The sequence below is a fragment of the Balaenoptera physalus genome (genome assembly GCF_965194825.1).
Source record: "Balaenoptera physalus genome assembly, chromosome: 8".
Lineage (NCBI taxonomy): Eukaryota > Metazoa > Chordata > Mammalia > Artiodactyla > Balaenopteridae > Balaenoptera > Balaenoptera physalus.
This window is the reverse complement of record NC_138887.1, coordinates 50,787,697-50,810,301: the sequence shown is the minus strand read 5'-3', so window position 1 is coordinate 50,810,301 and position 22,605 is coordinate 50,787,697. Positions and strand designations below refer to the sequence as shown.

The window sequence follows — 22,605 nt, the reverse complement described above, 5'->3', positions numbered from 1 at the left end:
GGGCTTTGGTTTTCTGAAATTTCCTTTTGTTTGTAATCCCTAACAATAAACCTTAATAAAGAAAAATCTAAAATCGAATTCAAATATTAGTGTCTCCAAATACATTTTTAAATACCTTTGTAATATTTAACCTAATATGATTATTACTTCTATTTGATTTTCAGTGTGGTAATCAGATATATAATGCAGAATTAAACCAAAGATCATAGGAATACAATGTATTACCCCATGTATTGTATTACACTGTGATATCTTTTTTCTTTATTCCATCATCTCAAAAAATGGAATATGTTTTTGGAATTAAAGATTATAGCACAAAGCATTATAGTACTGTACAAAATAAACAGTGATAATCTAAATATTATGTCACTGTGCCAGATCTCTAGTACAAACAATGAAGATTTGAGAAATTATTCTATACATTTTACCAATGGTAGATGAATTTCCATATAATACTCTCCCCTTTTTTAAGAAATTATAAATATACTTCTTACTGTAAAAGAACAGCAAATCATAGATTTAAGTACTAAGGCTAGAACTGAGCCAGGCCCAGATACAGAACCAGACAATGCCACATCCCTGTAAGCAGAATCCAGGCATTGCAGTGTGAGTCGGAAAATCAGAAAACCATAAGACTTGAAGGACATTCCTTTTACCTTTTGCAAGAGATATTTTCCAAGGAAAATTAAATGTTGTTAAGCCAGTAAGAAAAAGCTGGTCAGCCAGGATTTTTTTTCTCGTTTTTTCCATGCATTACCATTCTGCCAGTTTCTCAGAAGAGAAGGCTTAAAATCACTGCTGACTTTCCCCTTACCTACATTCTTTCTATAGTTACTCTCCACCATATTACTAAAAAATTAGTATGCTTTATTCCCTTTTCCAAAATCACTCAGTGTCACACAGTTGTCAGATTCACCTCTTCCTCTTAGACAAAATAAATAATAATAACATACATTTAGCTATTACAATGTGCAAAGCATTTTCCCAAATATTTCACATATATTATCTCACTTAATCCTCCAAACATCTGATGAATATGATAGTATTATTACTATCATTTTACAAAAAAAATGATTTTTTTACAAAAGAAAAAAAAGATTCCTAAAAAAAGTCAAATGACTTGTCCAAGGTCTTAGGGCTAATAGATGGTAGAGCTGGAACAGAAATCCAGACAAGGAATCTTAACGTCTGCTCTGGCAGTCATTCAAGACTCTCCAAAATACATATATCCAACCATGTCTCCCCATAATTAATAAGATGCACTCTCTCCTCAAGCCCACATATTCTCCTCAGTGGTCTCTAGAAGTCATTGTATCCAGAAGCACTGAAATCCCCTTCTAGTCCTCTCCAATTATTCAAATGTTACCCATCCTTCAGGACTAGGATGTGCCCTCTGACAGCTCCTGCCTCTTGGATCTTCTTTCATTTAGTTAACTCTGAAAGGATTTATCATCAGCAGAGCAAGAGAATAACTGTGTGTAAAACAAACCTGGATTTAAATCCTAGTTCTGTCACTTAACAACCATGTAATTCTGAATAGCTTACACAAATGCATTCACTCTCAGTTTGCATATCTGTAAAAAGAGGATGGTTCTAACGTCTTGCTTACAAACTTTGTTAAAGTAAATGAGATATTGCAAAGAAAATGATCATAATGATTAGATGACACACAGTAAATATGCAATAAATTGCAACAACTATTATCATTCTCATTATTAGTTATATTTACTTATTTCAGCATCTAATCATATACTTCTTTAAAATATAACAATTCAAATATTAACAGTTTATCCCAATTCCCATGCCAAATGAAACTTGGCTTTAGAGAAAAAAAAATCATATTTTTCATTCTGTTTGTGTTTGTTGTAGCTCCTAGGGATGCTGAGAACTGATAATGCTGAGAACTGATAATCCCAGAAAACATGTTAATTGTATGGATTAATTTAATACTGAAAGCAAGGATACAGAGGCAAGATTCTAAAAAAGTAGGAAGAACTCCATATAGAATTTTTATTCACCTATAAAAGTACTAATAAAATTAGCTGTTTGAGGATTACCTACTTTCCCATTTTTAATCTAGACTTAGAATAAAGTGCTCTGAACACTACAGCTGTCAGCTATAGAGAATGAGGAGGGAAAAGATTGTAGCTAGAAGATAGAACAGAGAATTAGATCCTCACTGATTAAGTACAGATGGCAAGAAGACATAAATATATCTTGCTGGTTACAGCTGTCTATAGGTGAGCGGTTTCTGAGATGAAAAAATATTACAATTAGCAATGTCCACTTCATTGGGCTTTCATACGGAGGATGGCCCATTCTGATAAGTCAAATAAGAAATCAGCCTCAACAGGTTTATTGGAGCCCAGTGGGCATTGGTAGTAGGTAATTTAAAAGGGGAAGTGAACCTTTAGTGTCCTTAGTGAATAAATGTCCATATTGAATAAGAGGGAAAGAGCATAATCTTTATTGTTAGGAAGGGAACCAAGGTGAGAGAGTTGTTAGGGAAGTTATTATCATATATGGTAATAATCTCCAGAAGGTTAAGTAAAGAGTACCTGATTTAGGCCTGTGAATATCTTGGTCCTGAAATCCCCAGCATTTCCACTTGTAAAATACAACTGTTTTTAAAATGGGCTATTTTTCTAATATTTTATTGATACCTATTTTTTTTAAAATTAAAGCTCAGAAAAATTCCAATGAATTTTTACTAATTTTCACAGGAAAATCTTGGCAAGAGTTAAACATCTTTGTATAAGCATAAATAGATTTTTTCCCAAAAGAAATACTCTGAAAAACATGTTTTGCTTATAATCATATTCCAAGTTTTATAATTTTTATTTCACGTAGGAATTACAATGCCATCAGAAAAGCTGAGTAACTTTTCTTAAAATTTTACTTAGGGAGAAGGTTAATTTAAAAGTGTCTCAGAAGTCTCCAGAGAGAGGCTTTTTTTCATCTTAGAAAAGAATAAGGGAAAGCGGCGGGGCGGGGGGGGGGGGGGGGTTGGTTGTGGTGTGATGAATTGGGCGATTGGGATTGACATATATACACTGATGTGTATAAAATTGATGACTAATAAGGACCTGCTGTATAAAAAAATAAATAAAATAAAATTCAAAAATTTAAAAAAAAAAAGAAAAGAATAAGAAGTGGTCAAAAGTACTGAAGAAAAATCTGACATACTATTAATAATCCATTCTTTAATTGGCTGAGGCTTGATGAAGATGTTGAGGCCAATTTTGATAGTATCCTATCATAGCTTGAAAAAAGAAAAAAGAAAAAGTGAAATGAGTTGCTTAAACTCCCCATCCTAACCGTAACTCCCAGCTCTGCCACTCAGCCACTATATTGGATTTGGACTGGATGGTCAGAGTATAATGGTTAAAGTGCAAGGACCCCAAAGTCAAGGTTTGTGCTCCAAACCTGGTTCCATGACTTCCTAGCTACGCATGGTTGAGCAAGTTACTTAGCCTCCCTACAGCTTAGATACCATTAGTATCTGCCCCACAAGTTTTTGTTGAAAGGATTAAATAAGTTAATTTTTGAAATGTTACTGGAATAGTGCCTGGCACAGAGTAAGTGCCAGATAACTATTAGAAAAAATAAAAATAGAACAAAGGAAAAAGGGAGAAGTTGGAAAGCAAGGAAAGTGAGTGAAAAGAACCTGACTGTAGACATTGGCACACATAGGAGGAAATTCTCTAAATGTGTGCCCACTGAGGAAGTGAGATAAAGGAAATAAAAGCAGCATGGGAACCACAAGAACTTGTTATCTCCCTGCCCCAATTTCAATTCCCTCCCTCTATACACCCTACCCAGAATTAATATAAGTATGTTTTGAAATCAACTGCTTAACTTGTAAATTGATCATATTTAAGAATCATCTCCTTCCTAGGAGAAAAATATTGTACAACTATTTTTTTTTCAGAGAGATGGAAATCAGTATACCTTTACCCTTTACTTTACATGGCCTAAAAGGTAAAGATTCTCATAGATTATTTGGAATAGCTTCAGGCCAATATGCCATGAATTGTTTTCTAAACATTTAACAATATGCATCAAAGTGATGATTGTTAGTGTTAATCCCAATAAATTGAACAATAGCCCCTAGATAGATACTTAGGGGCTTTCCTTTCTGCTTCTGAGTGTTTATCAGCCTCAGGCGTAGACTTAGTCATTTGTGATTTGGGCTGTGCAAAAGTAAATAAAGGAAAAGTAGCATGTTTGTTGGCCTCCGTGAAGATTTGGGGGAGGACAAACTGTAAACAACCACAATCAGAGAGAAGTTGGATACTTAACAAAAAACTCTTTGATAAATAACACTTTGATAAACAACTCTAAATAAAACCTTTTTAAAAACAGAGCTTATTAAGAAAAAAATAAGTTCTGATTTCAATTAGACAACGTTTTTTAAAAGATTTTTTTTTAGAGCCATTTTAGGTTCACAGAAAAATTGAGAGGAAGGTATAGAGATTTCCCGTTTATGCCCTGCCCCCCCAAAATGCACAGCCTCCCCATTATCAACATCCTTCACCATAGTGGCATATTTGGTACAACTGATGAATCTACACTAATATATCATAATCACTCAAAGTCCATAGTTTACTTTAGGGTTGACTCCCCGTGTTGTACATTCTATGGGTTTGAACAAATATAAAATGTTATGTATCCATCATTATGGTATCATATTGAGTATTTTCACTGCCCTAAAAATCCTCTGTGCTCTGTTTATTTATCCTTCCCTCCCAACCCCTGACAACCGCTGATCTTTTCACTGTCTCCATAGTTTTGACTTTTCCAGAAGGTCATATATTTGGACTCGTACAGTATATAGCCTTTTCAGATTGGGTTCTTTTGCTTAGTAATGTGCTCTTAAGGTTCCTCCATGTCTTTTCATGGTTTCATAGCTCATTTCTTTTTAGTGCTGAATAATATTCCATTGTCACACAATATTCCATTGTACCACAGTTTATTTATCCATTCACCTACTGAAGGACATCTTGGTTTCTTCCAGGTTTAGTAATTACGAATAAAGTTGCTATAAACATTCATGTGCAGGTTTTTGTGTGGACAAAAGTTTTTAATTCCTTTGGATAAATACCAAGGAGCATGACTGATGGATCATATACCAAGAGTATGTTTCATTTGCCAGAAACAGCCAAGGTGCTCCAAAGTGATTGTATATTCCCACTAGCAATGAGTGAGGGTTCCTGTTACTCCATATCCTCAACAGTATTTGGTGTGGTCAGTGTTCTGGATTTTGGCCACTCTAATAGGTATGTAGTGGTATCTCAATTACACAATTTTTTAGTCAGTTAACTAAAATATCAGAGTAGCATATCACGCACAGTACTGTTCCTTTTTTATTTCTTAAAGATTTCTCATTTTTAGCTCACTCAGTAAAAACTGATCTGTAGGTTGTAACGCCCTTCTTAGTATATAGAGATAAATGTAATCTATGCAGAGGAAATATGGCTTCAGCCTTTGGCTAGTCGTGGCTAAAGAATCTAGTTTAGAGAGTCAGGTTTCAGGAAACCAGAAGCCAGCCTGCTGAGACTTCCACTGTAGCTGCTAGAATTCAAATCAAGTCAAACTTGATTTGACTCTTGACCCTTCATGGAAAAGGTTGTCTTGTCCTGCACACCCAGCTGACATAGTTACTTCAAAGTAAGAAAATTTTCTCAAGAAATTAATACCCAGTTCTATGCTCAAAAAGGAAGTAGAGAATACAGCTTTTGCCTCCTATCAAGTCATCATGTAACTAGAGAGATAATCTTTCCTTAACTGAAATATCTTGAAAATGTTTACACTCATGTGAGAGAAAGCTACAGAACATTTTATATGTGCTCATCACTGGAATATTTTTATTTAAGTCAATAAAAACTGACTCACATTTCTTTATGGTATTAAATAGAGAAAATATTTATCTAACTTACACCTAATAGTATAATTTTGTTTTAATATTAATAAAAAATTTGCATTTTAAATATTTACTTTGTTCAGGGCTTCCCTGGTGGCGCAGTGGTTGAGAATCTGCCTGCCAATGTAGGGGACATGGGTTCGAGCCCTGGTCTGGGAAGATCCCACGTGCCGCGGAGCGACTGGGCCCGTGAGCCACAATTGCTGAACCTGTGCGTCTGGAGCCTGTGCTCCGCAACAAGAGAGGCCACGATAGTGAGAGGCCCGCGCACCGCGATGAAGAGTGGACCCCACTTGCCGCAACTAGAGAAAGCCCTCGCACAGAAACGAAGACCCAACACAGCCATAAATAAATAAATAAATAAATAAATAAATAAAATTTAAATATTTACTTTGTTCTACATGCTGTCATTCTGTATTTGATGTCTATAGTTATTGTATGCAAAATTGTAAAGGAGATAATGCTCGTAGATATCTCTAGCTATCATTACCAATGAACCCCACACCACCTACTCTCTTAATGCTTTTTGTCACCAAACATTATTTACCACTAATGACTAAGTCTGTTCCTGAGGCTGATAAATACTAATTATTATGCCCTTTTTCCTTGTCATGACTGGGCTCCAACTCTTCCCTTCAAAGTTTATCTGTTCTCTGCCTCAAGTTATTATAGCCCTACATACTAACTGCCTATTTAATTTGGTCAATTTATTTGATAAAAGGCCATGGAGATATGCAATCCAATAGGAGAAACATCAGTATATCTTAAAGGTTCTTAATACCTTTAAAGAGTGATGTGTGTATATTTCAGATAATATCAATGGTTATAGGGGCAGTGACTTCAGTTAGTGGATCCTCTAGGACACTCAATCAATCCACGTATGCAGGGCACTCTTGATTGCATTTGATTTACCTGGTCTGCAGTTTTTTACTATTTAGACAAATAGAAATCTTACCTCTACAGCAACATCTCCAGCTTTTCCTTGGTGAGGAATTTCATATGTCTCCATTTGTCGCTTTGTGAGTCGTACTAACTTTTCAGCTAGTTTCCTCCAGCCTTTTCCAAGCCTGACAGCTGAAGTCAGAATAGCAGCCTCTTGGACGAGATGTGCTACTAACCCCTGGCAATCAATCTTCAGCAGAGCCTGCAGCAACAATTGCATGTCATAATTAAAAGCAACTAATTTGAGCTTTTTTCTATAAATTAAATTTGTCATTACATAGTCTGGAAACTGGCATCCTTTTTCTCACCACACATATATTTGAATTTTCTAAAATTCAAAGAGTTGATTTACTTTTTAAGCAAATCCAATAAGCAAAGTACAGAGACCACAACTAGACCAGAATTAGGGGAGATTTAGGACTAACTCATTAACTAATTATAGGAGCTTGGGTAAACCACTGAATTAATATATTTCTTAATATCCTTAATTACAAAAGGAAGAAGTTGAATTAGCCACTTCCAAAGATACCCTGAGGTTCTAGCAGTCAATAATTTATCAACCCAGGGATGATTATTTACTATACGAACAGTAATTACTTTCCTTACCAGAGGACAGGCTACAGGATTTCTATAGAGTGAGCACACAGTTGCTGGTAAACATTATTCTATTTTATTTTACCAAAATGTGATTTAAAACTTCCCAGAATCATATGTATTGCATAAAAATGAAACACTCCAACAACCTTGAACAAAGCTATTGATATTTATGACTTAAAAAAAATTTACTCTCTCCCTTCACCCCCAGTGTAGTTTTCCTAAATTTAAATCTCAAGGTATCAAATATAAAACACTGAGGTTTCAACAATGCACAGTGGAAAACCTTCAGACTCTTTCTTCCTTAATTAAGCATCTGAGCTTTGTCAGTCTCCATGCATGTTTTAAAACAAGTCTATGAGTTTCTCTTTTTCCTTGAATATATTTTTAAAGTACGAGATTAGATTTATCTATCTCTTTTCTGTTCAAATAAAAATGTTCGGTAGCCCTTCATCATTTAATGGCACTTAAAAACTTTATCATTATAAAACAATAAGTAAAAATGAATTACCAAGTAAGTACACTTACTATGCAAATAAAGTTTCAAGGGATAGCCTCTATACAATATGCTTCATTGTCTTCTGGTCAGATAGCCAGGCCTTAGCTCTTCCCATTCAGAAATTCTGAAGCCTCCACTGAGGCGCAGTATAAAATTTTAGGAACTACTCCCTTGAATGAGCTCTCCACCAGCACTGTCTAGTTAGTCACCAAAGCTACTCAATTATCATACACCAACATAGAGCAGGTGTAACCAGGTTTAAACTTTCAGATCGTTTGGCCAATATACACTTTTTTGCCACTAAGAGAAGCAAGAAAGCAATTTTCAATTCAGACTTTCATGGCTCCATGCTGAACATGAGCTATGAGAGGTAATGAGCTATTGCAAAATGCATGTGCAGCTTCAACCAGGTAGATCAGCCAATGACTGTAAATGGCCTGGGTTAAGTGAGAATGCAGCACACCATCATAAAACCACCTATTTAACAATCAGATATTGGGCTTTAAAAATTCACCCTTCACAGTATCACTGTAGAAACATAAAAATAACAGAAGGAGAGGGATTGTTTTATATATATAGTTCTTTATGATATAAATTATTGTTAACATCACAGAATAAATTTCTCTCCAAAAATTTCTCTCCTCCTTTTGCACTTTGGTTAAAACTTTGCTCCTCTACATGAACCTGCCTCAGCTATGTGAAGATCTACATCTCTTACAGAGCACCAGCTTCGCACAGTTATAGTGATATTTACTACACACCAACATACGTACTCAAACAAATATTTTTACACACATACATGCATTGTTAATACCTTTGTTTCAGGAAGACATAGTGGTTTTACGTGTGGCTTTGGAACCAAAAAGGTTTCAAATCCCATCTCTGATACTAACCAACTGTCAGAACTTGGGCAAGTTGCCCAACCACCCAAGACTCGGTTTCCTCTATTTGAAGATGAAGATACTAACCAGACTTACCCCATAGAGTGGTTAAAATGGTTAAATGAGAGAGCATGTATAGAATGTTGGGGACAGTGCCAAACACATAGAGAACCCTAGAGAAGTGGTATATATCATTATTATTATTTATACAGTCACATTTTAGCCATTTTTAGAAATAATGCTCTTGATTTTTTTTTTTTACTTTTATAAAATATTGAATTTCTACATTTAAGGCAAAATAGTTCTTCATCTTTTTTATAGATCTCTGCTGAGCCTTATACTGGGGTGAATGCTATGTTGAAAAAAAAAAAAAAGAATCCTAAGAGTCCTATTAAAACATGAAGACTAAGAAGGGAATTAGCAATATAATTTTTGGATTGTGATGCATTGCATACAGAGAATGAATATTAAATTTCTAAAGTTAAAGACATTAGTGATATATCTAAAAAACACTAAAAAGTGAACCTATACCAATGGCCAAGTTAACTAGTTTTGTTTCAGTTTGCTCTCATTTACTTTCATGTAATTGGAGCTTCTCTGATATTTTAAGAGCTATCTAAATATTTGAAAAACGAAAAGAAGGGATCTCTTAACTGTTATGCTCTAGCACAAACAGAATCTTTAATCTTCCGTTAAAGGATGATCCTTGGGGGCCCAGTTTCTGGGAAAATCACAATTGAATGTCAAATCTAAGAAACCAGTTATATGATCTTGTAGGCAAAGCTCTATATTTGCTGTAAGGTGACTTCAATTTACTTGAGACTGCTGAGAATTTTTTAACTACTCTCATATGTTTACTTATAAATATTGCCAATAAAGTTCTCTATGGTAAATAAATTACTGTGATCAAGCAATACTCACCACAGTAAGTTCATAAAGAAATTTCCTGGTATTTCTATCTACATGACAATCTTCCTTTAACTTATTTACAACATAAGAAACTTTTTCTGATTCTTTGTCTGCTTGTATTCGATCGAAATCTTCCAGTGCCAGATGTGAGTAACCTAGGACATCAGCTAAAACTTTCCAATCATAAACTTTTTCTGACACCAAGGTCAATACAACTGAGTAGATGTAAGTCAGTTTTTTAAGAGGCAGGGTAATTTGTTCAAGAAGATTCCTGGTTGTGAAGACATTCTCTGACATAGACATTACTTGTTCCTTTGCAATCACCTTGACATTTTTGCAATGTAAAAGTCCAATCCTACCTCTCAGGACTCCCACATACCATTCTTTCACTTTGGACTGTCCAATGGCTTTTACTTTACCTTCTCCAAGAAGAGCTATTGTGTCCCCTTTGAAATATTCAAGTAAGTAGTCAATCTTGCTTTGTCGTAGCACTGTCTTCAGGGTTACCCCATAGTTGGCAAAGTTCAAATTTTTGTTTTGAAATGTAGGATATTTAACATGCACTGTTGGTAATAAAGGAGCAGACTTGATTTCCTTCTCCTTCTGCAAATCACCTGGCAGATTTGAGAGGCTTTTTAGGTTTGGGGCTGGATCAGGTGAAGTAATAAAGAACTGTGTAACTGGTCTACCATTGGGAGGCTCCACCTGAACACGGAAAACTAACAAGTGCATTTCTCTGGAGTCAACTAAAGAGAATAAAAATTGTTGATGAACTACTTGACCTGATTGCAACTGCTTTTGTTTAATTCCTTTCCCTTTTCTTTCTACCTTTACTTCAAAATTAGGATCACATGAAAAGACAGAAATACTTAAATCTTGTGGCTTTTCAAGTAAGAAGGAATGCTTCCTCCAGAGCTGAAACACAACTGGAGATGTGTTGTGTTTCCCACCCTTCTTAATATCAGAGATTATAAGCCTTCCTGTCATATAACTATGTCCACAAACTGTGAAAATAACAGTGAAACTGGGATGGATATATTTGGGCCCATAAATTCCAACTGAGGTGGTTTTGTGGATATAATTCCAAATGGTGGCAGCTGGTGACTGAGTACCTTTAGTTTGTGCAGCAACCACTAGATAACATCGCCTGACTCAATTCTACTAGCTTGACTTGGATGGTGTCTTTATAAATGTAGCAATTGTTTAATACTTTGAAAGGGCCTTCTTTACCCAGGCTGTGAAAACACACCACTTCTGTCATGACTTGGCTGAAAGGATCCTCTTTCACTTCAGCTCCAATTTTCGTCTCTAGCAAAATGGCTTCCATGGTGTTAAGGTTACCTAACATGATTTCCAACAGTGGGCTTACAGTGCATGAAAGATCATGGTTAAGCATCTGTGGAGGATCTAGAAAAGCCCTTAGAGATACCTCTTGGTATTCTCCCACAGCTACATGGCCTTGGGGCACATGCACAGTGATAACTGGTTCAGGTAATTGTACTGACCCTCCCTGGTAGTTTAATTTGCAAACTATTGTAGTCTCTGCAACTTGTGTTTGGGCCCATCCAGGACTCTGATTAATTGTATTCAAATCTAGGCAGGAGCGGGCCAGGTGCCGTTGACTTAACCAAGCCATTTTATAAGCCTCTCGATCATTTTGAAGCCATTCTAAGTCTTGTTCTAAGATCTGGTCAGAGTTATGTATATTCTGATGGGCATGTGCTGTGTCATCTAAAATGTCCAAAAGTTCTGAAACACTTTTAGATCTTTCAGATTTCCTTGAGGAAGACTGCCTAAGCAACTGATGCACGTCAAGTTCATCACCGGAGGAACCAAAAGAATTTCCAGTTTCTATTTCTCTAAAAAAAAGAAAAGGATCTTCCTTCAAGATGGAAATATTATCTCTCTTCTGGTTATTTCTTAGCTGAATTATGTCATCCAAAAATGGGTTAGATGCAGACAGTTCATTCCAGAATGGATTCGTAGCATTGGAAGCACAATTGCCATGAAGTGTGAAATCATCGGGCCAACTGAGAGGCAAACCTGGGTCTGGTTGTTATTTAACCAAAAACAAAGAAAAACAAAGATGAAGTGGCATTCTGAGATATAACCAAGATTAATTTTTATTATAGCTTAAAAATGCAAGAGTTTTTATTTGCTTTTTGATCTCCAGTCTAATAAATACTATAAAATTAATGTTAAATTTGGTCAAATTTTCATGTTGTGAGGAAAGAGAAATTGTTTTACCAGATTATTTGAGCATATGTAATGTTACTTCATCTTAAGACATTATGATTTATAAACAAATAAATGTTTAGCAATTTAGATAATAATCATTTAACACATCTTCTTGAAAATGATCCAGACTACATACATTTATGCCTTGTTTTATATTTCATTTTCATGAAAGAATACCTCCGAACAAACAGAATAATTGGTCAATTATCCAGATTTTTCTAAACATTGAATGGTTGGTCTCATTACATCTAAATTATTCATTTAATGTTTTTCTTTTCTGATAATAGTCAATATGTAAAAAATATCAAATACGTCTGTGAACAGCTAAAATAATTTGTTAAAAAATAATATGCTGAACTAGACAATCATGCATTTCTTAGACTATTTTCTGATAACTTCGTATTGATAAATTTTAATAACATTGAATTTTTTCATGAAAAATTAACATTTCATGAAAATAAACATTGAAAAAATAGACCACCATTAGATTTACTACTTGAAGGAATTCACTGAGCTTTTTCAAGTTTAAAATGGCAAAGAACAGGCTTATTACCACTGCAAAATGGAAACACGTTACTTTGGAAAGTGGGTATTTTAAGGATCATCAACACATTAAAATACTTACATATCAACTATAGTGAATTTCTATATATCTCAAAAATCTTGAATTTTTGTATGTTTAGAGCAACTTATACTTGGTCATTTTGCAATAAATATTGATAATGATTCTGTGGACTTTGTAAAGCTGGTGCTGCTTTAGAGAAAATGAAAGCTAAAATAGAAAAATGAGTTCAAGTAAGCTTTCAGACTTTTTTGTTTAGTATATATAGAACTATACATTGATTGAAATGAGCTTTAAATGTCATGTATTAAAAATTAGAAGACGCGTTTTGAAAAATAAATGTTGCATTTCTTTTATTTTTACACTTTTCTTCAAACCCAGTTCCATCGAACTCTCTTAAAACTTACTTTTTCTCTGAGAATCCATTCAATTCTTTTATACTGTATTTATTAGCCCACTCCAACATACAGAGATCTCTTTAACCCCAAAACTCATTATATTTACTGCAATATACCACTCATTTAATAGTTTTTGTCTCCTCATAATATTTATTATATGTTGTTTGACTATTTTATTTTCCTCATCTTTTTAATGATAGTTTAAGTATTTCCATGATAAAGTTTAGATTTTACCATTCTTTTAATCTTCTGTAGCACTTTTCAGAGGTAGTTCTCCAATAATTAGTGGTGGTGGAAAAAATTACAATAATTATAAATTCTTGTACCTGTAATATTGCAATTTTTTGAGGATTGTTGGGCTTCCACGTCAAACAAATTTCCTTCAGACATACTTCGTGAAATTCCTCCTGACCAAAAATGGGTTTTTTCACTGGTTAACATTATTCCACTTACAAAGTAAATATAATATATATGTGTACATATATGTATATATATATATATTTCTTGTAAGAATACATAAACAGGTTGGCATAGAAACCAAACTCAAAGTAATCCACATATTTAAATAGAAAACTGCATATAAAAACACTCTGCATAGGTCCTCTACTTCTGATAGGATGCTGGACTAGATATCCTGAAATAGGTATTATTACTCCATTGAAAAACCCTCAGATCCTGGATTAATACCAACATGCAAACCTAGAAATACATTAGTGATCCTATAAAAAAAAGTAATAATGAAAATCCCAAGGATAACAAAAAGAATAGTAAGTTGAAACTTCAATAAATAGGCATTCCTTGTTTGGTGATTGGAAGTCTAAAAATCACAAAACTGGAAATTCTCCCCAAATCCTTCTGTACATTTAATGCAGTTCAAGAAAAATCACATATTATGTATATGTGTTTGTAACTTAGGCTTTTAAAAAATTATGTAGAAAAGCAAAGGGCTAGTCAAGACAAACCAGAAAAAGAACACGGTAGAAGTTATGTGTGCCGCCAGGTATCAGTATTTATTATAATTTGTGCTAAGTAAGACAATGTGGATTTGGAACAGAAATAGACTAAGGACACACAATACCCCTAGAAATAGACCCACCCTCACATGAAAACTGAATATATGGCAGAGGTAGCCAGGCAGAGCAGTGTGGAAATAGATTATTCAATAAACAGTGATGGTACAATTGGTTGTCCATGCTGAAAAAACTTACATTGATCATACACAGAAATCTGTTCTAAGAGATTTAAAGACTGAAAAACAAAACTTTAAAACTTAAAAATAGAGTCTAAGGAATTATCTTTATGCTTTCTGGAAATAGAGAATTTCTTAAGCAAAGCACAAACACAAAATGCAAACCATAAAAAAAAAAGAGAAATCCTACATATCAAAGGACATTGTTTACAAAAAAGTAAAAACACAAGCAAAAACTGGGAGAAGATATTTGCGTTACATATGACTGAAGAAGAAAAAAGGATTGGATCCTAAAATACATCGAAGACTCCTACAAATTAATAAGCAAAATAAAAACAACATTACAGAAAAATTTGAAAAGAGATCTGAATAAGCATTTCTTATAAAAAGTAAACACAAATGATCCCTAAGTAGATTAAAATATGCTCAATTTATCAGTAATCGGGGAAATGCTAAATGATACCACATGAGATACAATTACCAACCATCAAATTTGCAAAAGTTTTAAAATCTGGCAACACTAATTATTGGCAAAGATGAGGAGCAAAGGGAACTTTTATACACTCCTAGTGGAAGTGTCAATAAGTACAACCACTTAGAAATCAATCTGGTATTATCTAGGAAAGGTGCTTACAGCCCAGTACCCAGCAATTTCAATTCCAGTTATTTGTTCTAGTAAAACCTTCCATATGTGCATCAGAAGATATATACAAGAATGTTCATTACATATTTTTTAAAAATGGGAATCAATCAAAATATCCTCTGCCATATGAATGGATAAATTGTGGTGTTTTAATACACTGGAGTACCATGCAACTATGAAAACAGATGGATTACCAGTAAAAGTATCCATATGTACTAACTGTAGATATGGCATTGCTGAGCTTCAGCCTTCTTTACATATATGTTTTCTCTGAGCTCTATGACAGCACTGAAAAATGGGTATGTTAAATCAGATTTCATAGAGTACAGAAATGAATCTCAACAATATGACGTAAGTAACCTACAAGGTCAAATAGCTGGTGAGTGACTGACCAGCCATAATTACTCATGCACATTACAGCTACACCATATAGCCCATAACTCAGGTTGCCATATACCCCTTCTCAGACTCAAGGTTCCCAACACTACATTCTGAGACTATCCCGCCTTCCATTTCCAGTTTCCAGTCATGCTAAACCTTATTTCTTGTCGTCCTTCATCTGTTAATCACACCTCCTTCACCTTTGACTTGTCTTTTTTGCCATACATTTCTTTCAAGTTCTTGACATTTTATTTCAAAAAAGTTTATTTTTTTAGAGAAATTAAAAGCCTTTTCTGTTATAAAAAAAAGAAAGAACAAATTGAAGAGGAGAGGGGAGGAGAAGGGAGGAAGGAAAAGAAAAAGAAAGGGAAAGAAAGGAAAAGAAAAAGGGGTAATGTTTTCCAAACATGGTGGATAAACAAACGCAAAAATTATCTCATAAAAAAAAATCAAATACTGCAAGAGCAATTTTTTTCTCTGATAGGCGAAACTACATGGAAAGTTCGGATGAAAAGTAGAACTTTGCACTATGCATTTTACACTGAACCTCAAGTTTCCTGGCAGATCCTCAAAATTATGTGGTTGATTTTACCATATGTAATGTCCAAAACTAAAGTCTTTAGCACACAGTAGGTAGCCAAAACTTTGAAATAGGAAAACTAAGTTCATATCCTTCTGCAAAATTAAGCGGATTAAATTAAAATGAGAAAAAATATTTAAATATAAAAGTATTTTTCAAAAAGATAAAGTACACTTTAAATGGAAAACCAATTTAGACAGAAGTCTACCTAAACTCTTTAATCTCTTGTGGAGAAAAGAGCAGAAAAGAACAATTTATACCCAGGATTCTTTTGAGGCAAATAACCCTTAATGTAAAAAATAATTATTACCCAGTGGAATACAGTGAGAATGTCTCAACCACATAAGAACCAGGAATGATGCCTTATGAAGTTATGCTCCTGGAGGATTATAACATTTCAGAAAGAAAGGGACAAGGCGGTTGTTAGCTGGAATTCTTTATGGAGTAGTCCTCTTCTCCAGTCACCCTAGCAGATCTTCACTGCCATTTAAGCCAGTAGTTCTAAAATTCAGCCCTACCAGAATGACCTGGAGGGTTTGAACAAACACCAAACAAAACAGTTTGCTGGAACCACCCCAGTGTTTCAGATCTAGAAGGTCTGGGGTTGCACCAGAGAATCTGCATTTCTAAGAAAGTGGCAAAGTGATGTGATGCAGTGGTTCTGAGGGGTACATTTTGAGAATCACATTCTAAAAACCACCATGCTAATTTCTTTCCCAAATAGATTTCTCCCTATTCTCTGGCTGTTCCCACTATCCCCCAATGAATCTTTCTTCTCCCAATCTTTTTGTGTACACACACACACATACACACACACACACACACACACACACTGCTCACTGGACTTTGTCCTAAATCTGGAATTTTTTTTTTCTGTGAATACAGGGAAAGGTGGTATAAGAGAAAATCCCTTGATTGGAAGGACCGTGATTCTGACATACAGAGGGCAGTGCATGTTTACACAGGTGCAAATAGCACTAGGCACATTTATCTTTTCCTTGTGTTTTCTTCCAATTAAACTTTATACTCAATTGCAATTGCTGTCTGAAACGGGAATTTTTTAAACCTCATCTAAAGAAGCATGAGTCAGTCTTTGTTGGAATGACTAAGCAGGAAAAGAGCAGTTTACTACCCACTTAACTGGGGACATGTTCTTGCCTTTTAGAACACAATTATTCTGATTCTACATGATCCACTATTTTTTTTCTTAAAGAACCAATGAATAAAGTTTTGATCTTCATTTATTTTACTGTTTAAACTAGGCCTTAAGTGACTGGGAATATTTACCAACTGTATAACTTAGCAAAAGATCCCAGATTCTTTTTGAAGGGGGGTGGTGCTTGCAAGAGTAACCAGGCAAGCAATACCATTTTAAAGAATTATCCCCTTAAAATGTGTTCATTTGAAGTCATTATGGTAGTCATTATACAGTGAAGATTGCTATTTTTAGCCACCCAGTAGGTTCAAAGTATTTTCCAACTAGTCCTTGAATACCTCAGGTCTCCGTTATGTTTCTATGATCTGTACTGCATTTCATTCTTGACCTATGTGATATTAAAAATGCTTCCAGAACTTCCCTGGTGGTGCAGTGGTTAAAAATCCGCCTGCCAATGCAGGGGACACGGGTTCGAGCCCTGGTCTGGGAAGATCCCACATGCCGCGGAGCAACTAAGCCCATGAGCCACCACTACTGAGCTGCGCTCTGGAGCCTGCGAGCCACAACTACTGAGCCTGTGTGCCACAACTACTGAAGCCCGTGCGCCTAGAGCCTGCGCTCTGCAACAAGAGAAGCCACCGCAATGAGAAGCCCACGCACCACAACGAAGATTAGCCCCCACTCGCCGCAACTAGAGAAAGCCCACGTGCAGCAACGAATACCCAATGCAGCCAAAAATAAATAAATAAATAAATAAATAAATTTTTAAAATTAAAAAAATAAAAATGCTTCATATAGGCTATAACTCTTACAGGTGACAGCAAATGCTAAAATGTTAGAAGAGCAATTATTGGACTGGTGGACTTCACCTCCAAAAGGCCAAACTTACCTAAATAACTTTGCCTTCCCTAGAAAATGCAACTGGTATAAAAGGCCTGAGTGGAACACAAAGGAACTATAATCAACAGATGATGCTCACCTACTGTGATTTTACTGGACATTTTCATGGCGTGTATGGCCTCACTGGATGTTAGCCCCCGGGTACCTTCTGATGGGACATTGGCACTCACTGATGGGTAGTGTATATATCCTTACGACTAGTCACTAAATCATTTGAGTGTTACCTCTGGTCATTATGATCAAAGATTTAAAAGACCTGACAGGAGGGGAAAGGGTAAGCTGGGAAGAAGTGAGAGAGTGGCATGGACATATATACACTACCAAATGTAAAATAGATAGCTAGTGGGAAGCAGCCGCATAGCACAGGGAGATCAGCTCGGTGCTTTGTGACCAACTAGAGGGGTGGGATAGGGAGGCTGGGAGGGAGATGCAAGAGGGAGGAGATATGGGGATATATGTATATGTATAGCTGATTCACTTTGTTATAAAGCAGAAACTAACAAACCATTGTAAAGCAATTATACTCTAATAAAGATGTTAAAAAAGTTTTTAAAAATAAAAAAATAAAACACCTGACAGGGAAAATATCAGTGGTCACTTTTCCTAAGAAAAAAATGGCTTTATAATATTCTCTAGGGAGGGCAGCAGGGACCCTGGTGCATTAAGCAGTATTAGTAATTAGTATTAGTAATAATCTCTATGATGCCCCCAATTGTAGTGACTCAAAACATTCTATCAATACATCATCTTGTTAATATCACCATGTCAAGATTTCCATCATGTCCTTTTTATCCTATCACCCTTCCATCACTGGCAGAGCTGAAGTTTGGGAAAATTACAATAATTGTGCAGGATAACATCATATTAGCAAGCACAAATCAGAAACAGAGAAACAGCAGACTGGAAATTGTTTTATGTTCAGCTTAATGATGTAGCCAGGAAACCTTCCCAGAAACCTTAGTCTGGAAGGGAAAGTGTAAAGAACTCTAAAGAAATACACAAAAGGAATATTTCAGGCCTGAAAAATAATAAAACATATCCATCATAAGAGCTATTGCTACATTCCTAGTGCCATGCATGTATTTCTCATTTATAACTTGCAACAACGTTAGAAAGTTGGCTCTAAAGGGAAGGAAATCAGGCTTAGGGAGTTTATTTGCCCAAGATTATATAGGTACTAAGCAGCAGAGCCATTATTTGAACTTAGGGATAAACAATTCTAGAGAACAAGCTTTTGAACCCTACACTATGCTTCCTAACCATGGGTCAGACCTTCCCTTCCAAAGAAAGTGAGATTTGAGACTATGCCCGGCCTTGTTGCTAGAGAGTAGCATCAAGCCACAATCTTGACCTCAAGAGATCGTCACCAAGTTCTCAGCAGGGCCCACAAGAAGAGTGTATGACCCATGTAGTCACACAGTGCCCCATTCTCAGCAGGGCCTCAGGCTTGGTCTAATGCTCTGCTGTTGCCATCTTGAAATACTTCCTACGTTTTTATAAGGGGTCACATATTTTCATTTTGCACTGGGCACTGCAAATTATGTAGCAGTCTTGGCGCATGGAGTTGGCAACCCTTAGCCTTCAGACCTAAGGGAAGTGACTGCAATTACAAGTGACCATGAAGAAAAGAGGAAAGCATTGTTTTAGAAGAAGAATGCTCATCTTGCAGATGGTAAAACTGAGCTGCGGAGAGGTTAAATGAGTTGCCCAAGGTAGTAGGTTCATCACTGGCAGGTGCAAGAATCAAACTCTCATCTCCTGATTTGAACTCCATAAGAAACAGGGTATGAGAATAGTTCTAGCCATTTCCATGAATTCTGTAAGAACAACAAACGAAATCTTTAAAATTCTGATGGTATATAATGTCAAAAGTAACAATGGCTTAGATTTTAAGACTTTGAAGCAAAAGTGATAAAAAGTTTAACTCAATGAGAGTGAAATAAAGTGGTCCCCGGCCTCACACACCATACCCCCTCCAAACAAGGACTTTTTAGATAGGACATTTGGCCAAGGCAAGAGAAAATCAAGTCCTCGGCAAAGTTGGTTCTACTCATCCTGACCTTACCTCATTCTTGCAACATCTTGCCTTTCACCTCAGAGAGCAGAACTATGTAATCAACATTCAAAAAATGGTAAGAAATCTTTCAGACGTTCAGAGGCTATTCCATGGAGATAGAAGTGTTTAAGAGAATATTATAGACTTCGGATAAATAGTCATTGTAAATCATCAATCTTTTAATATTGACCTAAGCATATATAACTGATGATCAAGACATTTGTTTTATTAATTTGAAGTCCCTTCAGTATGTTCATTTTAAAGATGGATTTCTTTTGTGTGTGGATGCATACAGACACACACACACATAAACTCTTCTTTGGTTTAAAAAAGAATTTGAAAATGCTTACAAATACTCAAACTATGCATTTAACCAACAAGTAAGTGTATGTTATTCTTCAGTAAAAAGTAAAACAAAACAAATACGTAAATAAGTTAGGGTGATACTTGCAGAAAGTTGGTAGGAAAATAAAAATAAATGATTTTACAAATATCATGCTGTAAGTTCCAGTATATTACTAGCAATAGACCAAAACTTTGGCTCTCCACTTTCTCAGAGACCACAATAAGGAAAACATTACTAGTTACAAGCTACACAGTGAGCATATGATACAAACAAACCACTTAACAGAAGCACCAACATCACCCGGAGTGATGACGAGCTTTCAACTGCTGGGAAGGACATCCTTACCCCACCCTTTATCATATGTTCAACAGTGAGTCTCTGTCACAGAACTCTTTCTTAATATGTGCTGATGGCATCTCAACCAGAGGCAATTCTATCAAATTGGATAGAGAGCAGTGGGTCCAGCTAAGCAGCTGTTTCCCTATCCTAATAGAAGAAAACACGTTAGGTTACAAAAGGACAGCATAGATCATCAGGTCCAGTAAAGCCCACCCTACTTAGTTTCTCTCAACTGAGTTTCTGTTTCCACATTTCAACCCACGTGGATTTATATGTTCTAGCTTTTGATGAGGAGCCAAAGAATCACTTTCTCTTGATCCAAACGATCAGCTAAGCTAGAGATGGGAGTCACTCTTTCTTGGGAAATTAAGAGGAGTAGCTAAATCGTAGACCTGAACAGAAGATCACTTTACCTCTGCATGTTGCAGTTAGGACATGGGCTGAAATTTTCCTGAGATCGCAGTGGTATTAATGCTTCCACATAAAAGCATATAGGTACTAACCTTCTAAGCCATAGAGCAAGGTTAGTACTTTCACTGTGGAAAACGTTTAATGAAGGTGTTATCAAATGCCTGCTGTTGCCACGGTATATTCCTAGTGATATGTCTCTCAAGTTTAACTTTAAGCAATATATGTTCCTAGCAAACCTTGGAAGATGAATTAGCTACAAAACTTTTTTTAATGTGCACACACACACACATACACACACACACATTCCTTGGTTTACAAAGAATTTGAGAATGCTTACAAATACTCAAAAACACAATGCACTTAAACAGCAAGTAAGCGTACATCATTCTTCGGTAAAAAAGTTAAAACACAAAACAAGTAAGTGAATAAATTAGGATGACACTTGCAGAGAGCTGGTAGGTAACTGAACAAGTTTAATTATTGCACGAGTTGCTGGATATGACTTTGGCTGTATAATAGTGACCTTAAGCCATTTTTTTTTTTTTGCGTTGTTAAATGCAAGAGAAGTCTCTTGGCTTGTATTTTTCAAAAGGTACAGAGGTCAAGTACTGATTCAGAAGGGGTGGAGCCAGAGTCAGATTTACAATGTGACTAAGGAAGCTGAACCTGTAGGTCTCTGACTTGCATGGCCCTTTCCAGGGCCCTGAGACTAATTCTGTACTTGTTTTCTTATAAGATTTATACCCTGCAAAACTCCACCACTTTATAGAATACGTGACATCATGAGATCTCACTGGTTTTCCACTATCAGCAGTGTTCGCGTGTTTGTTTTTTCTTATGTGTAAATGCATTTTGGCAAAGTACAAAGAAATTAGGCTTTGGAGTTAGAATTCTCTTGTTGCGGACCCCTGGATATAAACTTGGGAAGGTTACTAAACATTCTGTGATTCCGCTTATCATCTGTAAAAAATTAATAATAATAATAACTATTATTATTGTTGCTGTTGTTGTTGTCATTGCTCTTAATGAGCCCGCATTCTTCATAGTGCTGCTTTAACAGTCAAATGAAGTACTGTATAAAAAGTGGCAGGACCAGGTGATTCCCTTTCTCTTCCTCTTGTCCCTCCTTCCTATTATTCCTGTGCATATAGAAATAATTTCTTCAACTGGGCCCATTCCAGAAGCTTCTCCTATCACTCAGATGGCTTGAGACCCTGACCTCACTCCCTAAGGGAAAAAATGATTGCTGACCAGTTGTGTCTTGGGACCCTATCTCCTATGCATCATTCTTCATAGAATATTTTAACAGGTATCTGTATTACTCCTGCCAAAAAGAGTGGTGGGCTCGTGACAACAGAGGAACTGGGGTGCAGTAGAAAGAATGCAGGCCTCGAAATTAGACAGCTATGTGTTCCTAGCAAAGCTTACAAATGAATTCACTGATCTGAGCATCACTTTCTCAACAATAGAGTATAAAAATATTTATTTTAAATAGTTGTTTTAATGGTATGTGAATTATAATATCAATAAAGCTGTTTTTTTAAACAAAAAGTTGTTGTAAAGATTAAATTAAATACCACAAATCCCCAATTAACACCAATCACTGCTGAAAATGAGAGTTCTTGTTTGTTTTATTTTTTCACATCTGTGCCAGTTCT

At 35.6% G+C, this 22,605-nt stretch overlaps 1 protein-coding gene across 1 annotated transcript in view; it reads right to left on the bottom strand.

Annotated features, from left to right (window-relative positions):
• Positions 1-22,605, bottom strand: part of MACC1 (MET transcriptional regulator MACC1) — a 332,598-nt gene that overhangs the window by 15,165 nt on the left and 294,828 nt on the right. The window contains 4 exon segments of the mRNA XM_082472688.1: positions 6,879-7,067; positions 9,761-10,888; positions 10,890-11,797; positions 13,273-18,189. Coding sequence (XP_082328814.1) covers positions 6,879-7,067; positions 9,761-10,888; positions 10,890-11,797; positions 13,273-13,387 — 2,340 coding nt within the window. The 5' untranslated portion in view covers positions 13,388-18,189.